Source organism: Giraffa tippelskirchi, chromosome 8, assembly GCF_054371585.1.
Source record: "Giraffa tippelskirchi isolate mGirTip1 chromosome 8, T2T-mGirTip1v1.2.pri, whole genome shotgun sequence".
NCBI classification, from domain to species: Eukaryota; Metazoa; Chordata; class Mammalia; order Artiodactyla; family Giraffidae; genus Giraffa; species Giraffa tippelskirchi.
Window position 1 is genome coordinate 21,181,844 of NC_137282.1, and position 16,363 is coordinate 21,198,206.

The window sequence follows — 16,363 nt, forward strand, 5'->3', positions numbered from 1 at the left end:
AAATAAAGTCACTTTAAGATATGCATAATCTCATAAAATTTCCTTTCTACATACCATTTCTTTTTGAGAATGACTTTTAAGATCTTTGGGATTCAGGAAATAGGAGATTCAACGCAAAGTAATAATAAATGGACTTCCTACATGGTCAGTTAGGTTGTAGGCCCAGAAAGTCAGAATGAGAAGAGTTAATGGAATTACCTGGGACTCAACTCTCTGTGGAAAAAAGAGTGGTCTAAAATATGAAATTTTAGAAAAACCTGAGAATATAATTAAGTAGAGATTTAAAATATTTTTCATTGTTGTTAAACTTCACTGATTGACTCATTCCAGAGATTAACTAGAACCACAGAATTATTCATAACTATGGTTCAGATAGGTAAATAATCTGTCTGCAATGTGGGAGACCAAGGTTCAATCCCTGGGTCAGGAAGCCCCCCTGGAGAAGGGAATGTCCACCCACTCCAATATTCTTGACTAGAGAATCCCATGGACAGAGGAGCCTGGAGGGCTGTAGTCCATGGGGTCACAAAGAGTTGGACACAACTGAGTGACTAACACTTTAACTTTTCACTCTATTATCAGCCCTGCTGATATAAAAGTTAAGTGCAGAGTTGACCGTATGTGGATGGGATAGGAGAGTGGAAGGAAAGGAGGGGTGAGAAGTTCTTCATTTCACAAAGCAAGAATTGACACTGTCACTAACAGATCAAGAGTAAGTAGTTTAATTCGATTATTTAAAGTTGCCACAGTAACCAGGAAAGCATCCACAAGCAATGAAATCACCATTAGAAGGAAAGAGCAGGAAAAATAAAGTTTAAGTGAGCTGAATTTTCCTCTCTCCTATCAGAAATTCAATAAAAAATATCTATAGTCAATAAATTTAAAAAGTCAATGTAAATACATGATTCATATGTGAAGATATAACCACCAGAAGAATTGAGAACAACAAATGACTTTTGTCTCTGAAACTGAAACAGAGAAATATAGTTGTTAGGATGAAATATAGTTATTAGGAGAAATATTGTTTTTAATCCAACATTTTCCAGAAATATTTAAGTTTTTGAGCCATGTGTATGTTTCATGTATTTCTTGTATAAACATGATAGGATGGTCTGTTATTGCTAAATAGTAGTAGAATTTCTGAAACTTTAGATATGTTGGAAATTTTTTAATTGTTATGATACTGCTTTTCTTAAAACATCTACTTAATATTTCCATCAATAAACTAATAAATAATATTTAAAAAATTTGAATGTGATTAAAAAGTGTATTTGTATCCAAATAGGTGGAAATAGTTCTATTAACTTTGATGAAAAAAGCAATAGATTTATAATTGATAAAAGAAAAACACTGATAATTCTCTAGAGTATGCCTCAGTTGATAATTATTTACCTTATTTGTGTGTTCTTTTTTCATTGCTAGGCAATTGAGATATTTATACAATTACATCACAGCTTTTTATTATTATGTGCTGGAAACTTTGATAATAAAATGAGAGCTCATCTTGCCCACTAAACTCAATTGAGAACAATTTTAGTTTAAAAAAAATTGGAAGAATTAAGGAAGCAACCAGCCAAGCACTAATAAAAATCAGATGCACTGTAAGTTGCACAAGATCTGAATATATAATCTGTTCTTTGTTAACATCAAATAATTATTCAGTAGCATGAGGTTTCAATTCACTATATATTAGGGATACTCAATAGTTGTTAGTGAAAAATCACATAGCAGCATAAATCAAGTGTACTAATCAATTATGTTTGATGTATTGCCATTTCTTGATGTCAGATTATCCATTAACCTCTGAATGATTTTTCATTGAAATAACTTGTATATATGTTAGAAGAATATGATCTTTATTATTCGAGGTCATTTGTAGCAATATGTTCATATGTTTAGCAGTCTTTATATTCTGGAGCACTAATATTGCACAGACTGGATTGGCATGTTCTTATTTCTTGGCTAATTATAACTTCCATGGCATGTGACTGTGAAGGCATGAGCTTGAAAGCAATCCAAGAACTTTCACATCTCCGAGTGACCTCAGAGAGGAACACGCAGACTCTGACCAGAGCTATCTACTTCTTTTTAAAGTATATTTTTATTAAATGTTTACTTTGATCCAGTTACTAGACATTTAAAACATGCCCTGGAATCAGGATGCTTTACTTTGAAATTTATTATGGTCACTGTGCCTTGGGTAGGTGCTGTGAAATCCAGAATCCTCAGGTTGACTTCTATTTCGACTCCCTGTTTTTTTTCTCTGACTTGTCACACAATTTCTATTTTTGATCTACCACAATTATGTAAGTCTTGAATAATTTTCTTAATGGCCAGCTGCAAAATACATACCACCTTGTACTTACTCAAAGGCATATTTTGATTAAGTTACCTTTTTGGTTTATTGTGCTGTGTTGTGCTGTGCTCAGTCATGTCCGACTCTTTGCCACCCCATGGACTGTAGCCTGCCAGGCCCCGCCGTCCATGGGATTCTCCAGGCAACAATACTGGAGGGGGTGGCCACGCCCTTCTCCAAGGGATCTTCCTGACCCAGGGATTGAAGTTGCGTCTCTTATGTCTCCTGCACTGGCAGGTGGATCCTTTACCTACTGAGCCACCTGGGAAGCCCTTTGGTTTGCTGCTGCTACTGCTGCTAAGTGGCGTCAGTCGTGTCCGACTCTGTGCGACCCCATAGACGGCAGCCCACCAGGCCCGGCCATCCCTGGGATTCTCCAGGCAAGAACGCTGGAGCGGGTTGACATTTCCTTCTCCGAGGAAGAAGGAAATGGTTTACTGTCCCATGTTTAATATAACCCACTTTTATTACACAAGAGATAATTGTATGTGACCCCCACCAAATTTGCAAATGTCACATAACTTATGGTGATGGTTGGGGTGAAAAGAAAGGAATGAAGTACTCCAGGGAGTTGGCTTAGACCAACATTTATTAACTGCCTTCAGTGTCTCTTTAAGTTGTTTCGCATTCCCAGTTTACATGTGTTGGGGAGAAGCACAATTTAGAATAGTATCTGTTAGAGCCAATTACTGTGGCATAAGGTTCCTTTCCCACATAACTACATACTAGCAATCTCCAAATCATAAGACACACAGAAGGAAAAAATACTGAGAATTGGGAAAGAAGGAAGAAGAGGAGGGGGAGGGGGAAAGATAAGTGAGAATGATGGTAATCGATAATCTGCTTAAATGATCAAATATGGCCCAAAACAGCCATCTGAGAGTGCATTAATTCCTGAAATCCTTAAAGGTTATCCTTAGACGTTAACGTTGTACTTGAAGATCAGCTGTTCCTTCACAGGATTTTTTTCCCATGCATGACATGCGTCAGTGTAACTTGGAAAGTGCTGCAGGTATGTGGGTTCATGGAAAGGTACCCCTAAAGCACTTGGATTCAATTTTAAAACATTTAGAACCTAGTCTTTAAAAGGTTAAATCACTGCCCCATGGACATCCTTATGCAGGCCTCCAGAGACAGTTGGTATTTCTCCCCAGGTCTTACAGGAGGGTGTGCTCCCTGGCTTTGCCTAGGTTATGAAGATCTGCAGTCAGGTACCTTTCCCTTGGAAACCAAGCTGGTTGCCAACACCTGTAGACCTGTAACCCTTTATGAACTTGGGAGATTTTATTATGGCTTACTATGTTATTCTTTTTCTTTTTTGGACAAGCCTTGCAGCATGTGGGATCTTAATTCCCCAAGCAAAGAACTAGGGATCAAAACCATGCCTCAGGCTTTGGGAGCTTGGAGTCTTAAACACTGGACTTCCAGGGAAGTCTCTGACGATATTATTCTTAATTTTTTTTTCCAGTTGGTAGTTAATTCCAATTTTTGAAAATTCTTTGAATAAATTATTTTTTCAAGCCTTTTCGACATAGGAAATTCCTGTGAAGCTACGGCACTGTTAAATTTTGGCAAAGATGGACTATAGTATGACCCTTTCCATTTAAGTAATGGATTTGGATTTCATTTAGAACAGGTATGAGGTACAGGAAGTAATTACCATCTCATTCAGTTAAAAAGGTGTGACTAAAAATCTTAGTTGAACACAGGAAGATAGATTACATTTCTTTACTTAGCCAGATGATTGAACTTTATCAGGCTAACACACAACTTCCAGTTAAAAAGTAGGTGAAAGAAAAACCCCAAATGAAATACTCAGCTAATCTGTTCTTTAGTCTCCAAAATGCCTTGAATCTGCCATAACTTTTTAAACACATTATTGGTCTGATTATTTTTGGTAGAGTAGAAAATATGTTTTGATAGAGCAATGGGACTTTTCTCAACTACAGCAATACTTTTTTCTGTTTTTTAATTATAAAAGTTTTTATACCATAAAAAGCTCAATTATCCATAATGCCAGATATCGAACAAGACTATTCGAATTTTGCCGATTTCTTTCTTATCTTTGGCAGGAGCTTTTAGGGGGCACAGAAACATGGGTTAAATCCTTTATAGCCTCATATGACAGAGGGAGTTTGAAAAGGGAGATCAAGAGGGGAAAAAAAGAGTGAAAGGTTTGCTGTTTCCAGCGGGGCAATCTTCCCAAAAATAATTCCTTCTGGCTCCAAATCAAAGGGACTAGATAAGCAATTCCTCCCACCATCCTGGGAAAAGTGTAGAGCAGACCAATTTTGCAATCCACTCAGAAAAGACTGTGGGAATTATGAGATTTGAAACGTGGGCAAGGTGAGTCTGTAAAGGGTCATTCATTCATTCACTGATGCAAATTTTCCTGAGAACCTATTATGTGGTGTGCTCTGTATTATGCACTGGGAAGGCAGAGGTGAACAGAAGAGAGGTGGCCACATAAAGTTCATAGTTATTTAAACGATGCTGATGTGTGCATCCAGTCCCATCACTTCATGGCAGATAGATGGGGAAACAGTGGAAACAGTGGCTGACTTTATTTTTGGGGGCTCCAAAATCACTGCAGGTGGTGATTGCAGCCATGAAATTAAAAGACACTTACTCCTTGGAAGGAAAGTTATGACCAACCTAGATAGCATATTAAAAAGCAGAGATATTACTTTGTCAACAAAGGTCCATCTAGTCAAGGCTATGGTTTTTCCAGTGGTCATGTATGAATGTGAGAGTTGGACTATAAAGAAACCTGAGCGCCGAAGAATTGATGCTTTTGAACTGTGGTGTTGGAGAAGACTCTTAAGAGTCCCTTGGACTGCAAGGGAATCCAACCAGTCCATCCTAAAGGAGATCAGTCCTGGGTGTCCATTGGAAGGACTGATGTTGAAGCTGAAACTCCAATACTTCAGCCACCTGATGCGAAGAGCTGACTCATTGGAAAAGACCCTGATGCTGGGAAAGATTGCGGTCAGGAGGAGAAGGGGACGACAGAGGATGAGATGGCTGGATGGCATCATTGACTCGATGGACATGGGTTTGGGTGGACTCAGGGAGTTGGTGATGGACAGGGAGGCCTGGTGTGCTGCAGTTCATGGGATCACAAAGAGTCGGACACAGCTGAGCGACTGAACTGAACTGAACTGATGTGTGCAAAGAGATGAGTAATAAAATCACATGACAAGGTTGTAACACCAAGTTTGGTGCAAGCCAGGGAAATAGACAACTCAGTTTTATTTTGCAATTTTGGAAGTTAAACAGAAAAACTGGTACCTGGGTCCTGAAGAATGAATGGAGATTACAAAACAACAGGTAAAATGATGAAGGAAGTTATTCAAGTAGATTAGACCCAGAGTGGCAACTTGGCGGGGCTCACAGTGCAAAAGAGAAAGAAACATCATGACAGCTACCATTCAGTTTCTGCCTTATCAGACCCCATGAGCATACTGCTTTACATGTGTTAACTCATTATGTTCACCACAACTGTTTCAAGTTAGATGTTATCATCCCCATCTTACTAATAAGGAAACCAAAGGCAGAAAGGTTAAGTAACTAGCTTAAGGTAAAAAAGGATTAAAATGCACATTTGTCTGGTGCTCTGTGACCACCGAGCTCATTCATACAATTTTTTTTTGGCTTCCCAGGTGGTGCAGTGGTAAAGAATCCACCTGCCAATGCAGGAGATACGAGCTTGATCCCTGGGCCAGGAAAACCCCCTGGAATAGGAAATGGCAACCCACTCCAGTATTTTTGCCTGTAAAATTCCATGGACGAAGGAGCCTGGCGGGCTACAGTCCACGGGGTTGCAAAGAGTTGGACACTATCGAGCAAGCTAGCAAAATAAATAAATAAATAAATAAATAAATAAACAGTCTTTAGACTATCAGAAAACCTAAAATCTGCCTTGGAGAGCCAAACTGAAAAATAACCTTCAGAATGGACGTACAGCTGTTATTGAAGAGAACACACACACAAAACAACTTAGAGCTAGGTGAGTCCAAAAATGGTCAAATCAATGACTTTGAGAATCCGTTGAAGTCACATAAACTATCCACAGCTTGTCACTGTGGGCTCAGAGTGAGCCTTCCGTTTTGAACTTACTGGTTAGGGTGACTCTACATTTTTTGCTTGTTTTTCAGTCTGCTAAGTAATAAGTTATATAGACAGAGGTTATATATGAAGTGTGAAAGTGCTCCTCGCTCAGTCATGTCCAATTCTTTGTGATCCCATGGACTGCCAGGCTTCTCTGTCCATGGAATTCTCCAGGCAAGAATACTGGAGTGGGTTGCCATTCTCTTCTCCAGGGGCTTTTCCCAATGCAGGGATCGAACCTGTGTGTCCCACATTGCAGGCAGATTCTTTACCATCTGAGGCACCAGGGAAGCCCCAAGGTTATGTATACCTGGCATTTTAATTCAATAGGATTTGCTTGACAGGGTCTACTGTAAATAGAACCGACAGTGTCTTCAATTATGATTTTAAAGAGACGTTGCCATCTAGAGGTAACCTAGAGAGCTGATCTGGCATTGCCAAAGCAAGATTTGGCTTGGGGTAGACATTTGAAAGTCAGATGTTAAATACAGTGAGATAAAAAATATATACTTTAAGGACATTTCTGTACTTAACATACAGCAGAAAACTTGCCTGTAGATACTGTTAATCATTCTTTAGATTCACTGTTAACAAAAGGATTAAATATTTTTATAATATTTAAAAGTTATTAACTTGTTTTCTTTCTTTTTAAAAATCTTCATTCTCCGACTTGTGTTGTTTTGCATTTGTTAAGCAAAGGCAAACATTTCCAGACCATTTTTCAATTTCCCAGTTATTGGCTGTATTCCAGAAACTAAGTGGTTATAGGCACATACTTTTATTGGAAAGATAGCTATTCAAAATGGGAAGTCACAAGCCAATTTATTTACCATACAGTTGTGTTGAAATATTGAATATTTCCCATGGGGAAAAAAGGATACAATCTTGATGTATCAGTAGTCTACAAAAGGGAGTGGGGTAGGCGCTGAATGAGAAATAGGCTTTTATTTTAGCATCAAATCTTGCATTTGACCTTTTTTTTAACCCCCAAATGTCATTCTTCCTTCTTTCAAAACTTTGAGGCTAATATTGGATTTCTTTTCTTGCCTTGTATCTAGTCCTTATTGCTTGTCTAGAACCCTTGCTCCAGGTGACTTGACACCCTACCCCACACCTTTGTTCTTTTCTTTCACTTTAGTAATCATGAGCTTGCCATTGCTTCATGCTCACTCCCTAACATCTCAAGGTGATTCTTGGAATGATTCTTACAGGGAGGAGGTTCCTGTAGGAGGACAGGGCACATATCCGGGTCCTTGAGTGAGGATCATCCGTTGATATGAATAGTTCCATCTCCATATACCAAGTTGATATGATAACCAGAAAGCTAAGATTCATTCAGTCATCACTCATTCGTTCTGTTTATCCATTCATCCATTTACTCACCCAGCACTCGTGCATTCAGCATCTACTACATGCCAGACATGATTGAAGTGGAGTGCTAAACTTGACATCAGGGATTCTTACCCTCTCAGACCTTACCATTTAGTATTACTAATGGCTGGTGAGGTACTCCCACCCCCGCAGTGTCCCTCTCGTGTCTTCCTTGCTCTTTCTCTTCATCTCTTTTCCCTTGAACATGTGAGACCATGAGTAGAGATCTTCATCAGAAGATTCAGTCTAGGCCCGTAGGTTTGGATAGACACCTTCTAGTGAGGGTATGTGGGAAACGCGGAGCATCCTTTTCAATAGCAGCTGTATCCCAGTCTACGCTGCCAGCATCTTTATGAGATCTGGACAATTTCCTCTAATCACTTCAGTTTGTGGTCAAACGCTTGGATTCTTCAGGAAACGATGTCATTTTATCCCTAAATTCTCAGCTACTTGTCTGGTGTCCTTGTTACATATCTAACTCAAGACTGGCTTTCCTGATATGAATAGCTCTTCCAAGACGTAAGAGAATAGCCACCTCGGTTTTGATAACTCTTCGATTCTCTCTACCTGACCTCCTGCCTTAACAATTTTATTGGATAAATACCAGAAAAATTGATGGGATTTTTATCAGCTCCACGATTCTCTACAGCTTACAGTCAGATTTAATGATTTTCTCCATGACAAATATAATATGTCTTTATCTCTAGCAGGAAAACAACACATAGGTGGGAAGGTTTGTAGTCCCTAAGCTGCATGAATGTCATTTAATGAATATAAGAACTGAGTGGGAAACAAATCCCTCAGGGAAAACCGTCAATAAACTCTTAGATTCCCTAACACCCCAAATTCTCCAGGGCAGGCAGGAGAGGCCGGAGGTTCTTTGGGGTGAAGTGCAGAACACACAAGCAATCTGAGATTTGACAGAGTAGGATGGTCTTGTTCAAAGTGTTGCTTATCTTGTAGGGAATGAATAGAGTTTCATGAAAGAAAACTATCTAGATAGGAGAGAGGAAAAGATAGGGTGTTTCAGTTTAGTGGGCTGCTTTCTTCCACCCAGTAATTCAGAGAACTTATTTGTTCCATTTATGGCTCCCCCAGTGCCTCGGTTCCAGTAGGCCTTTGTTTTCTAGTGGAAGAAAAGGGAAAAGCAGAATGGAGAAAACTCACCAGCTTCCTGACAGCCTTGGCCCGAAAGTGACAAACATCACGTTTGCTCATAATCTACGGTGAGTACTTGTCATTTGGCTATACCTCGTTTCAAAGTGGGCTGCGCCAAGCCCTCTGGAAGGGAAAGCACACAGTTTTTAGAGTCTTTGAGGCAGGAGGGAGTATATATGTCTACATGGTTGTTAATGCCATTAAGAAATAACTTCAGTGTTTTCATGGTGGTCAGAAAATCATTCTCTCATAAGCAATTTTTAAATGATGTTGCAACCAAGGATCAAGTGTTTATTCTTCTCAAATATTCAGAAAGTACAGTGTTCTTGGTTGTAAACAAGCATCCGTTTGGGAATTATTAAACAATATAACTAAGCTATGTCGCCATCATTTATTGTTTACATCAGTTTTGTGAGTCTGAAAAATGCACGCAAAAATAATAAGTCACTCTGTAGCTTAAAACCCCAGGGATATTTCATCTCAGCAAAACATCTAAGCCGCTTTCAGGGACCAACACTGCATGACCTAGTTCTTACTACGTTTCCATCTTTTCTCCCTACACGTCTCAGTGATTCACCGCACGTTTGTCTCACCATCTTTCTTTCCTGCCTTCAGTCCAAGAGAATTACAGTGTCAGGACCTTTGCTGCCGCTTGTTCTTACGCTTTCCTCCTCCCAGATTTGAGCAAGGCTGTCTTTTTCTCACCATTACGGTTTAACTCAAATACCACTTATTCGAGAAGGCTACTTGGCTGCTCTGTGCTGTCTCGTTGGTTCCTTTGATAACCCATCTTCTCTGTTTACTTATTTGCTGTCTGACTCCCTTAGGGAAGACGTTGTTCTTTATTCACTGCTATGTCTTAAGCATATAAGATAGGTAGCTGGCATATAGTGAGCACTCCATAAATATTAGACTAAATATGAAATAAAGTTCCCTAATGTCTTAAATATGATACAGATTTTTCCTTAATAAATTAATAAATATTAGTTTTATTGATAAAATAGGAAATCATTATGAAATCTAGACAAGTTAAGCCCAGGTTGGCTTTTAAGTGTATGTGTATGTGCAGGAGGGGGCACCTTTCTGAAAGAGTATTATGTTCAGTGCTTATGTACGTGGTCTCATTTAAAAATCAAAGCAACCACCTGGGGAATAGACAATGATGCTCATTTTCTAGAGGAGGAAATTCAGACTCATTAAGTTTAGCAGGTTTTCAGTTTATTCAGAGAATAATTTGGTTGAGCTGTAATTCAAACCCAAATCTTCTGGTTCCAGAACCCCTACTCTTTCGACCAAGACACTTCCTTAGGCAGCAGCCTCCATATTCAGAAACACCTCTTAACGATAGCATCACTCCCACGAAATACATTTGTTAAAATTTGCGGTTAGATAAATTGTCTGGGTCACTTAAGAATGAATCAGTTAATTTACCAAAATACTAAACTAATGGAATTATTGGAGATATGGAACATACAGTCAATCTTCTGGTCCTCTTGGAAAGCTAATACTTCTCAGCATAATCTAGTTTTTAAAGAGGTTAACGTGTAGAAAGAGTGCCATCTTGTGTTAGTTTTTATACCTGGCCACCACTGCCTTCTCAGAAAAGTTTTATGAAAGTCTGCTGATACATATGTATTTTATCCATTGTGTATCTTTGAAATTTATAGACACCCCAAATCAATAACGTTCTATGAAGATAAAGGAATCCACAGTCTTGGAATACTAGTCATAATTAGGATCCCCTCGTCTTTCAGGGCAATAAAAACCTGTCTTCTACCTTGGTAGGTACTTGTTATTTTTCTGATTTAACTTACAGAAAAGTAGAGCAAATAAGTTTTAGGCCTATGTCTTATCTACTGTTGGAAACCAGGTAGAAACTTTAGGGAGAGTTTGGGGATGAAAAACAAAATGACAATCAAGATAGAGGCTTCATCACCATTGCTGATTCTTTTTCTTTCCCAGATCAAAGACCATGACATAAGCTTCATATCGAATAGAAATAAGAATCTAATCACAAAATGACATTCTCATTTATTACAAGCAAGCTTCAGGATTTTTCTCATATTCAACCAAGAATTGGTATTTAAGTTTGAAATAAGTTACAAGTTGCCCAGTCTGATCACCTCTTGCAGAAATGAACACTCTAGCACTTATTCCATGATGCTTTTTCTTTCGTTGTGGGGAGTATGGAATTATCTAATTATGACTGTTGTCTATTGTTCTTAAATAAGGTGCATCAAGCTCTGTGAAGATCATTTCCAGGAATGTGAATCATGTTGGGAAGGGGAAATCAGTATAGCTAAGGAAGTTCCTGTTCTCAGCTTGTTGTCTGCTAATTATTCTGTCTTGTTTTCTGAGTCTAAAGAAAAGCCTGCCCCTGAGTGCCTTAAAATGAGTGTGATTGTACGTCACCAGTTAGCCTGGCTTACGGTGAGAGTAATAGGTAACACCTTGTACATCGGATTTCAGCTTTAAAGAAGGTAACACAAGGAATCAGAAAACAGTCCTATTTGAAGCAGTTACCTTATTTCCCTACACAGAAGTCAGCTACTGTCTGTGCCAGCTGTTCCTCCCATGATCAATGAGCCTTGGAAACATGGGATTCCTGGAGAGAGAAGAGGCCTGCCCCAGGCAGAGTCCTGGAGGCTCTGCGGGCAACACCAGCACCCCTACTGACACTGCATCGACAGAGATTGATTGATCACTTTCTTGGTGTCCTGGAATTTCCAAGGCATTGTGGTATAAACACCCTAAGTAAGACCCGGTCTACCACAGAGATGTGGCACCCAATTCTGGTTGGTCCTAGGCTGGAAGAAAAATTGATCTCCTCATTAGCAATTACAGATGCTGCCATCCTAATTTGTCTGAAGTAATGAGCTTCACATAATTTAATTGAATTTCTGCCACAATCTGCTCTGTGCTCTGAGCTGCGTTCCTCACAATGGAGGTGAACCAAGCATGATCTCTGCCTTGCTATTTACAGTCTAGTGCATGCATAAGACAAACAGACAGAAAAAGATAAAAAGGGGCTTCAAGAGGAAAAGAGCAAAGTGAAGTAAAACACACACACACACACACACACACACACAAATAAACAAAACCCCGGAAGGCCATTGTCCTTGCTGTGACTGAAGAGAAACCTGGAACAAGATAAAGCTGGAGAAATAAACATGGGTCAGATCACACAGGCTTAGCGCTCTAATGCCAAAATACACAGGCATTGTGTATCAGCCAAACAAAATGAACATTTGCACACCTGCTGTGTGACAATTTCATCAAAGACTCACAGCAACTCTTTTCAAATGCTCAGTTGTATAGATGAGAAGTAGGATTTAACAGGATTAAATCCTACTTAAGAGGATTAAATGCTCAACTTCACCAGAAAATGTGTGGCAAAGCATGGTGACGAATCCAATCCTATGTGCTTCTCTTTAGGTGACTGTAACATGAAATAATAAAATATTTATTTGCCAAACATTTTACACGCACACACACATGCCCACACCAAATGAATATATTCAAGAATCAAAGCAGTTGAAATATTTCCATGGGCTGTGGATAACAGGTTCAAACGTGAGCAGCAGAGTGTGTAATCGGTGTTTAGGACTGAGTCTGACACCAAGTGAGAGTCTGTCCAGCGGTATTTGCATCTCCTTTGCTCATTCCTCAGTGCTTCAGTGTTTCTTGCCTCCTACATCTTCACTGCCTTTACCCTGTAAACCCTTCTAATTCGCCTTTATCCTTCCTTTATTCTTTTCCTTCTTGTTCTCTCAACTGGGTGAGCATATTGTTGGTACTCATTGCTTACAAATGCACTATTTCATCTTTAAAATATTATAATCTATAGTTCTCACACACAAACAAGTTAGTAAAACCAACAACAAAAACAAGAATAGATTCAGCAACTGAATGTGTGGATTAGGAATAGCTCAGCGTTTTGAAGTCAAAAGATCAGCCTTTGAGTCCAGAGCCTAGACTAAACTTTTGCAGGGCACGAGAAACTCAGCTTTCCTACCTGTATGATGAGGAAAAATTTGACCTTTTAATCTCATAGGATCATTGTAAGGACCAGTTTGGATATTGGACGTGGAAGTGACATATCGCTAGTGACAAGCCATTAAAAAATACTACTACTTGCACTGTAGGTGATTAGACACTTCATCTGATCCATTTCCTACTGTAACTATTTTGCAAAGTTTTTAAATGAAGACTTAAACCATTGACACACATAATACTTCATGACATTTTGGCCAAAATCATCCTTGTATCATGACAGAATGGCATTTATCAAATTGATTTTTCGTTTAGTAAGCAAATAGCCCTTAGACAGCTTGGCATCCTGTTAGGCAGTTCACATTTCCTGGCGTGTTGTTATGGCGCCATCTGCTGGAAATTGAAGAGGTTGACACTAAAGACAGTTCGAACTTGGAAATAATGATTCATTTCCTTCGTATTTCTTTCGCATGTAACAAAATACTATGTGGTATTTAAACAATAACTCTAAAATGAAAGTAGTTTCAAGATTTATTAGAAAATCTAAAAGTGCAGAACAGTATGTGTTATTATTGCTTTAATTCAAATATAGATTGTGCTTTAAATATATATATATGAGTAATTTTAATAGAAAGTATTATATATACATGTTGACATTTTTAATCTTAACAGTGTTTACTTTGGAGGAATCGGTGGAAGAGAAAAATCTGAATTTTTGACTCTGGGTATTTTACTATGTATGTCATCTTTTGACCTAAAGTTTTATTTATTTAAAGATTTTTGCTAAATAATTAAATCCTTCCAATGGGATTTATTGGAAGGTTTTATTATGTGTATATTATTACCTTCCCCACCAGTAAACAGCAGGGCTTTGCATGCACTAACTTTGTACCTGAATGCAAAAATTCCCACCACTTATTGATGTTGCAGTGTGACTAGGTATTGTCTGCCAGGGCAGAGACTGGCTTCCTTATCTTTACATCTCCAGCATCTAATATACTGATCAGAATAGAACCACTCCATTTATATGTAATTCCTAAGTACAACAACTTGTAACTTCAGTAAGTTTTATAAAACTCCCTTTTTACCGTATATAGATACATGGAGAAATTGAATTAACCTGGAATGAAGGGGCAAAAAAGAGGTCATGGTAAAATAAAGCAAGAACGGGGTCAATTATAGCCTATGAATCAAGAAACAAAATGCTAAAAGTAAAAGGAAAAATCTTCATATCAAACACATTAAAAATATATATGTGAGCTGTAACTTGAAATATATTTAGGAACTGGAATTTCCGGTGGCCTAGTCTTAAGGATTCTGTGTTTCCACTGCAGGGGGAACGGGTTCGGTCCCTGGTCAGGGAATTGAGATTCCAGATGCTGTGTAAAGAAAGAAAGAAAGTGAAGTCGCTCAGTCATGTCAGACTCTTTGTGACCCCATGGACTGTAGGTTCCTCTGTCCGTGGAATTTTCCAGGCAAGAATACCAGAGTGGGTTGTCATTTCCTTCTCCAGGAGATCTTCCTGACCCAAGGATTGAACCCGGGTCTCCTGCATTGTAGGCAGATGCTTTACCGTCTGAACCACCAGGGAAGTCCACTGGCAGGTTGGTCCTCTGACAAGGTTTGTGCCATAAGCCATATGGGGTCACTGTGGGACCACAGAGCAGGGCTCCTCACTTGCTTCGCGCAGGGCATGTCATTCATTCACACAAGCACACCGTAGAGTTAGTAAAGTACAGCAGAAAACGTGTTCGCTAGGAGAACAAAGAACTAGAGCTCCAAGCATCCTTACCTTGTCCTGAAGAATCCTGGTCGAGCCCCCAAGATGAAAGGTTGCTGCTGAACCACAAATGACACTGGGATTCATGGCCTCCAGAGGAGAAGAATTCAATCTGGGGCCAGTGAGGAGGCTTAATCACTCAGAGCTTTTGTGTAATAAAGTTTTATTAAAGTAGAAAAGAGATAGAGAAAGCTTCTGACACAGCCATCAGAAGGGGGAAGAAAGAGTGCTGTGCTGTGTAGCATGGCCCCCAAAAAATAAATAAATAAAAGAAATATATTTAGGAATTAAAATGATACAGTGGCTCTGGGAAGTAATGTTAAGAGTGTACTTACAAAATAAACACCTTAAACAGTATTTTTGAGATAGTTAATGTACAATATATTGTACACTTTTAAGGTATACAATGTGATATATTTTTACGTACAGATACACCCATGAAATCATCATCAAATTCAAGATGGTGAACATATCGTCATCTCCAAAAGTTTAATCATCCAGATTAATCATCCATAAAATGCTTTGACTTGCTTAAAAAGCTGTGATGACTCACCACCGCCTGTGTTCAGTTCAGTTCAGTCACTCAGTCAAGCCTGACTCTTTGTGACCCCATGGACTGCAGCATGCCAGGCCTCCTTGTCCATCACCAACTCCCAGAGCTTACTCAAACTCATGTCCCTCAAGTTGGTGCCATCCAACCATATCATCCTCTGTTGTCCCCTTCTCCTGCCTTCAATCTTTCCCAGCATCGGGGTCTTTTCCAGTGAGTCAGTTCTTCGCATCAGGTGGCCAAAATATTGGAGCTTCATCTTGAATATCAACCTTCCAATGAATATTTAGGACTGATTGCCTTTAGGATTGACTGGTTTGATCTCCTTGCAGTTCAAGGGACTCTCAAGAGTCTTCTCCAACACTACAGTTCAAAAGCATCAATTCTTCAGCCCTCAGCTCTCACATCTATACATGACTACTGGAAAAACCATAGCTTTGACTAGATGAACTCTTTGTTGGCAAAGTGATGTCTCTGCTTTTTAATATGCTGTCTAGGTTTCTCATAACTTTTCTTCCAAGGCAAGCGTCTTTAAATTTCATGGCTTCAGTCACCATCTGCAGTGATTTTGGAGCCCAAGAAAATAAAGTCTGTCTCTGTTTCCATTGTTTCCCCATCTATTTGCCATGAAGTGACGGGACTGGATGCCATAATCTTCGTTTTTTGAATGTTGAGTTTTAAGCCAGCTTTTTCACTCCCCTCTTTCACTTTCATTAAGAGGCTCTTCAGTTCTTCTTAGCTTTCTGTCAAAAGGGTGATTTCATCTGCATATCTGAGTTATCATGTTATACCACCTGTGTGAAACTTGATAACTTCATAAGGTAGTAAAGTATGTTTTTTCCTCTTTGCTCTGGGTGATTTTTCTCCCTGCTACCAATTCTCTTATGGCAAGAATATAACCAAAGTTTCCTTTTTCCTCTGCCTTAGGAGACTTTTATGTTGTGGAGCCATAAGGAGAAGTTTCTAGGCAAATTAAGTACTAGGAATATTCCAGTTTTTTAATCTTCTGCATATTGAGGGGATTTTATGGATAGTCATCCCAGAG

At 39.0% G+C, this 16,363-nt stretch overlaps 1 protein-coding gene across 6 annotated transcripts in view; it reads left to right on the forward strand.

The window, feature by feature from the left end:
* The window catches only part of C8H8orf48 (chromosome 8 C8orf48 homolog), a 269,196-nt gene that overhangs the window by 56,008 nt on the left and 196,825 nt on the right, over positions 1–16,363 (forward strand). Inside the window, exons 3-4 of one of the 6 annotated variants that reach the window (XM_081520959.1) lie at positions 8,936–9,063; positions 10,663–10,776. The exons of 3 other annotated variants lie outside the window; for them this stretch is intronic. In XM_081520959.1, coding sequence (XP_081377085.1) covers positions 8,990–9,063; positions 10,663–10,776 — 188 coding nt within the window. In that variant the 5' untranslated portion in view covers positions 8,936–8,989. Of the gene's footprint in view, positions 1–8,935; positions 9,064–10,662; positions 10,777–16,363 lie in introns of those variants that run through there. 2 more of the 6 variants (XM_081520954.1, XM_081520958.1) reach the window with 2 other exon arrangements.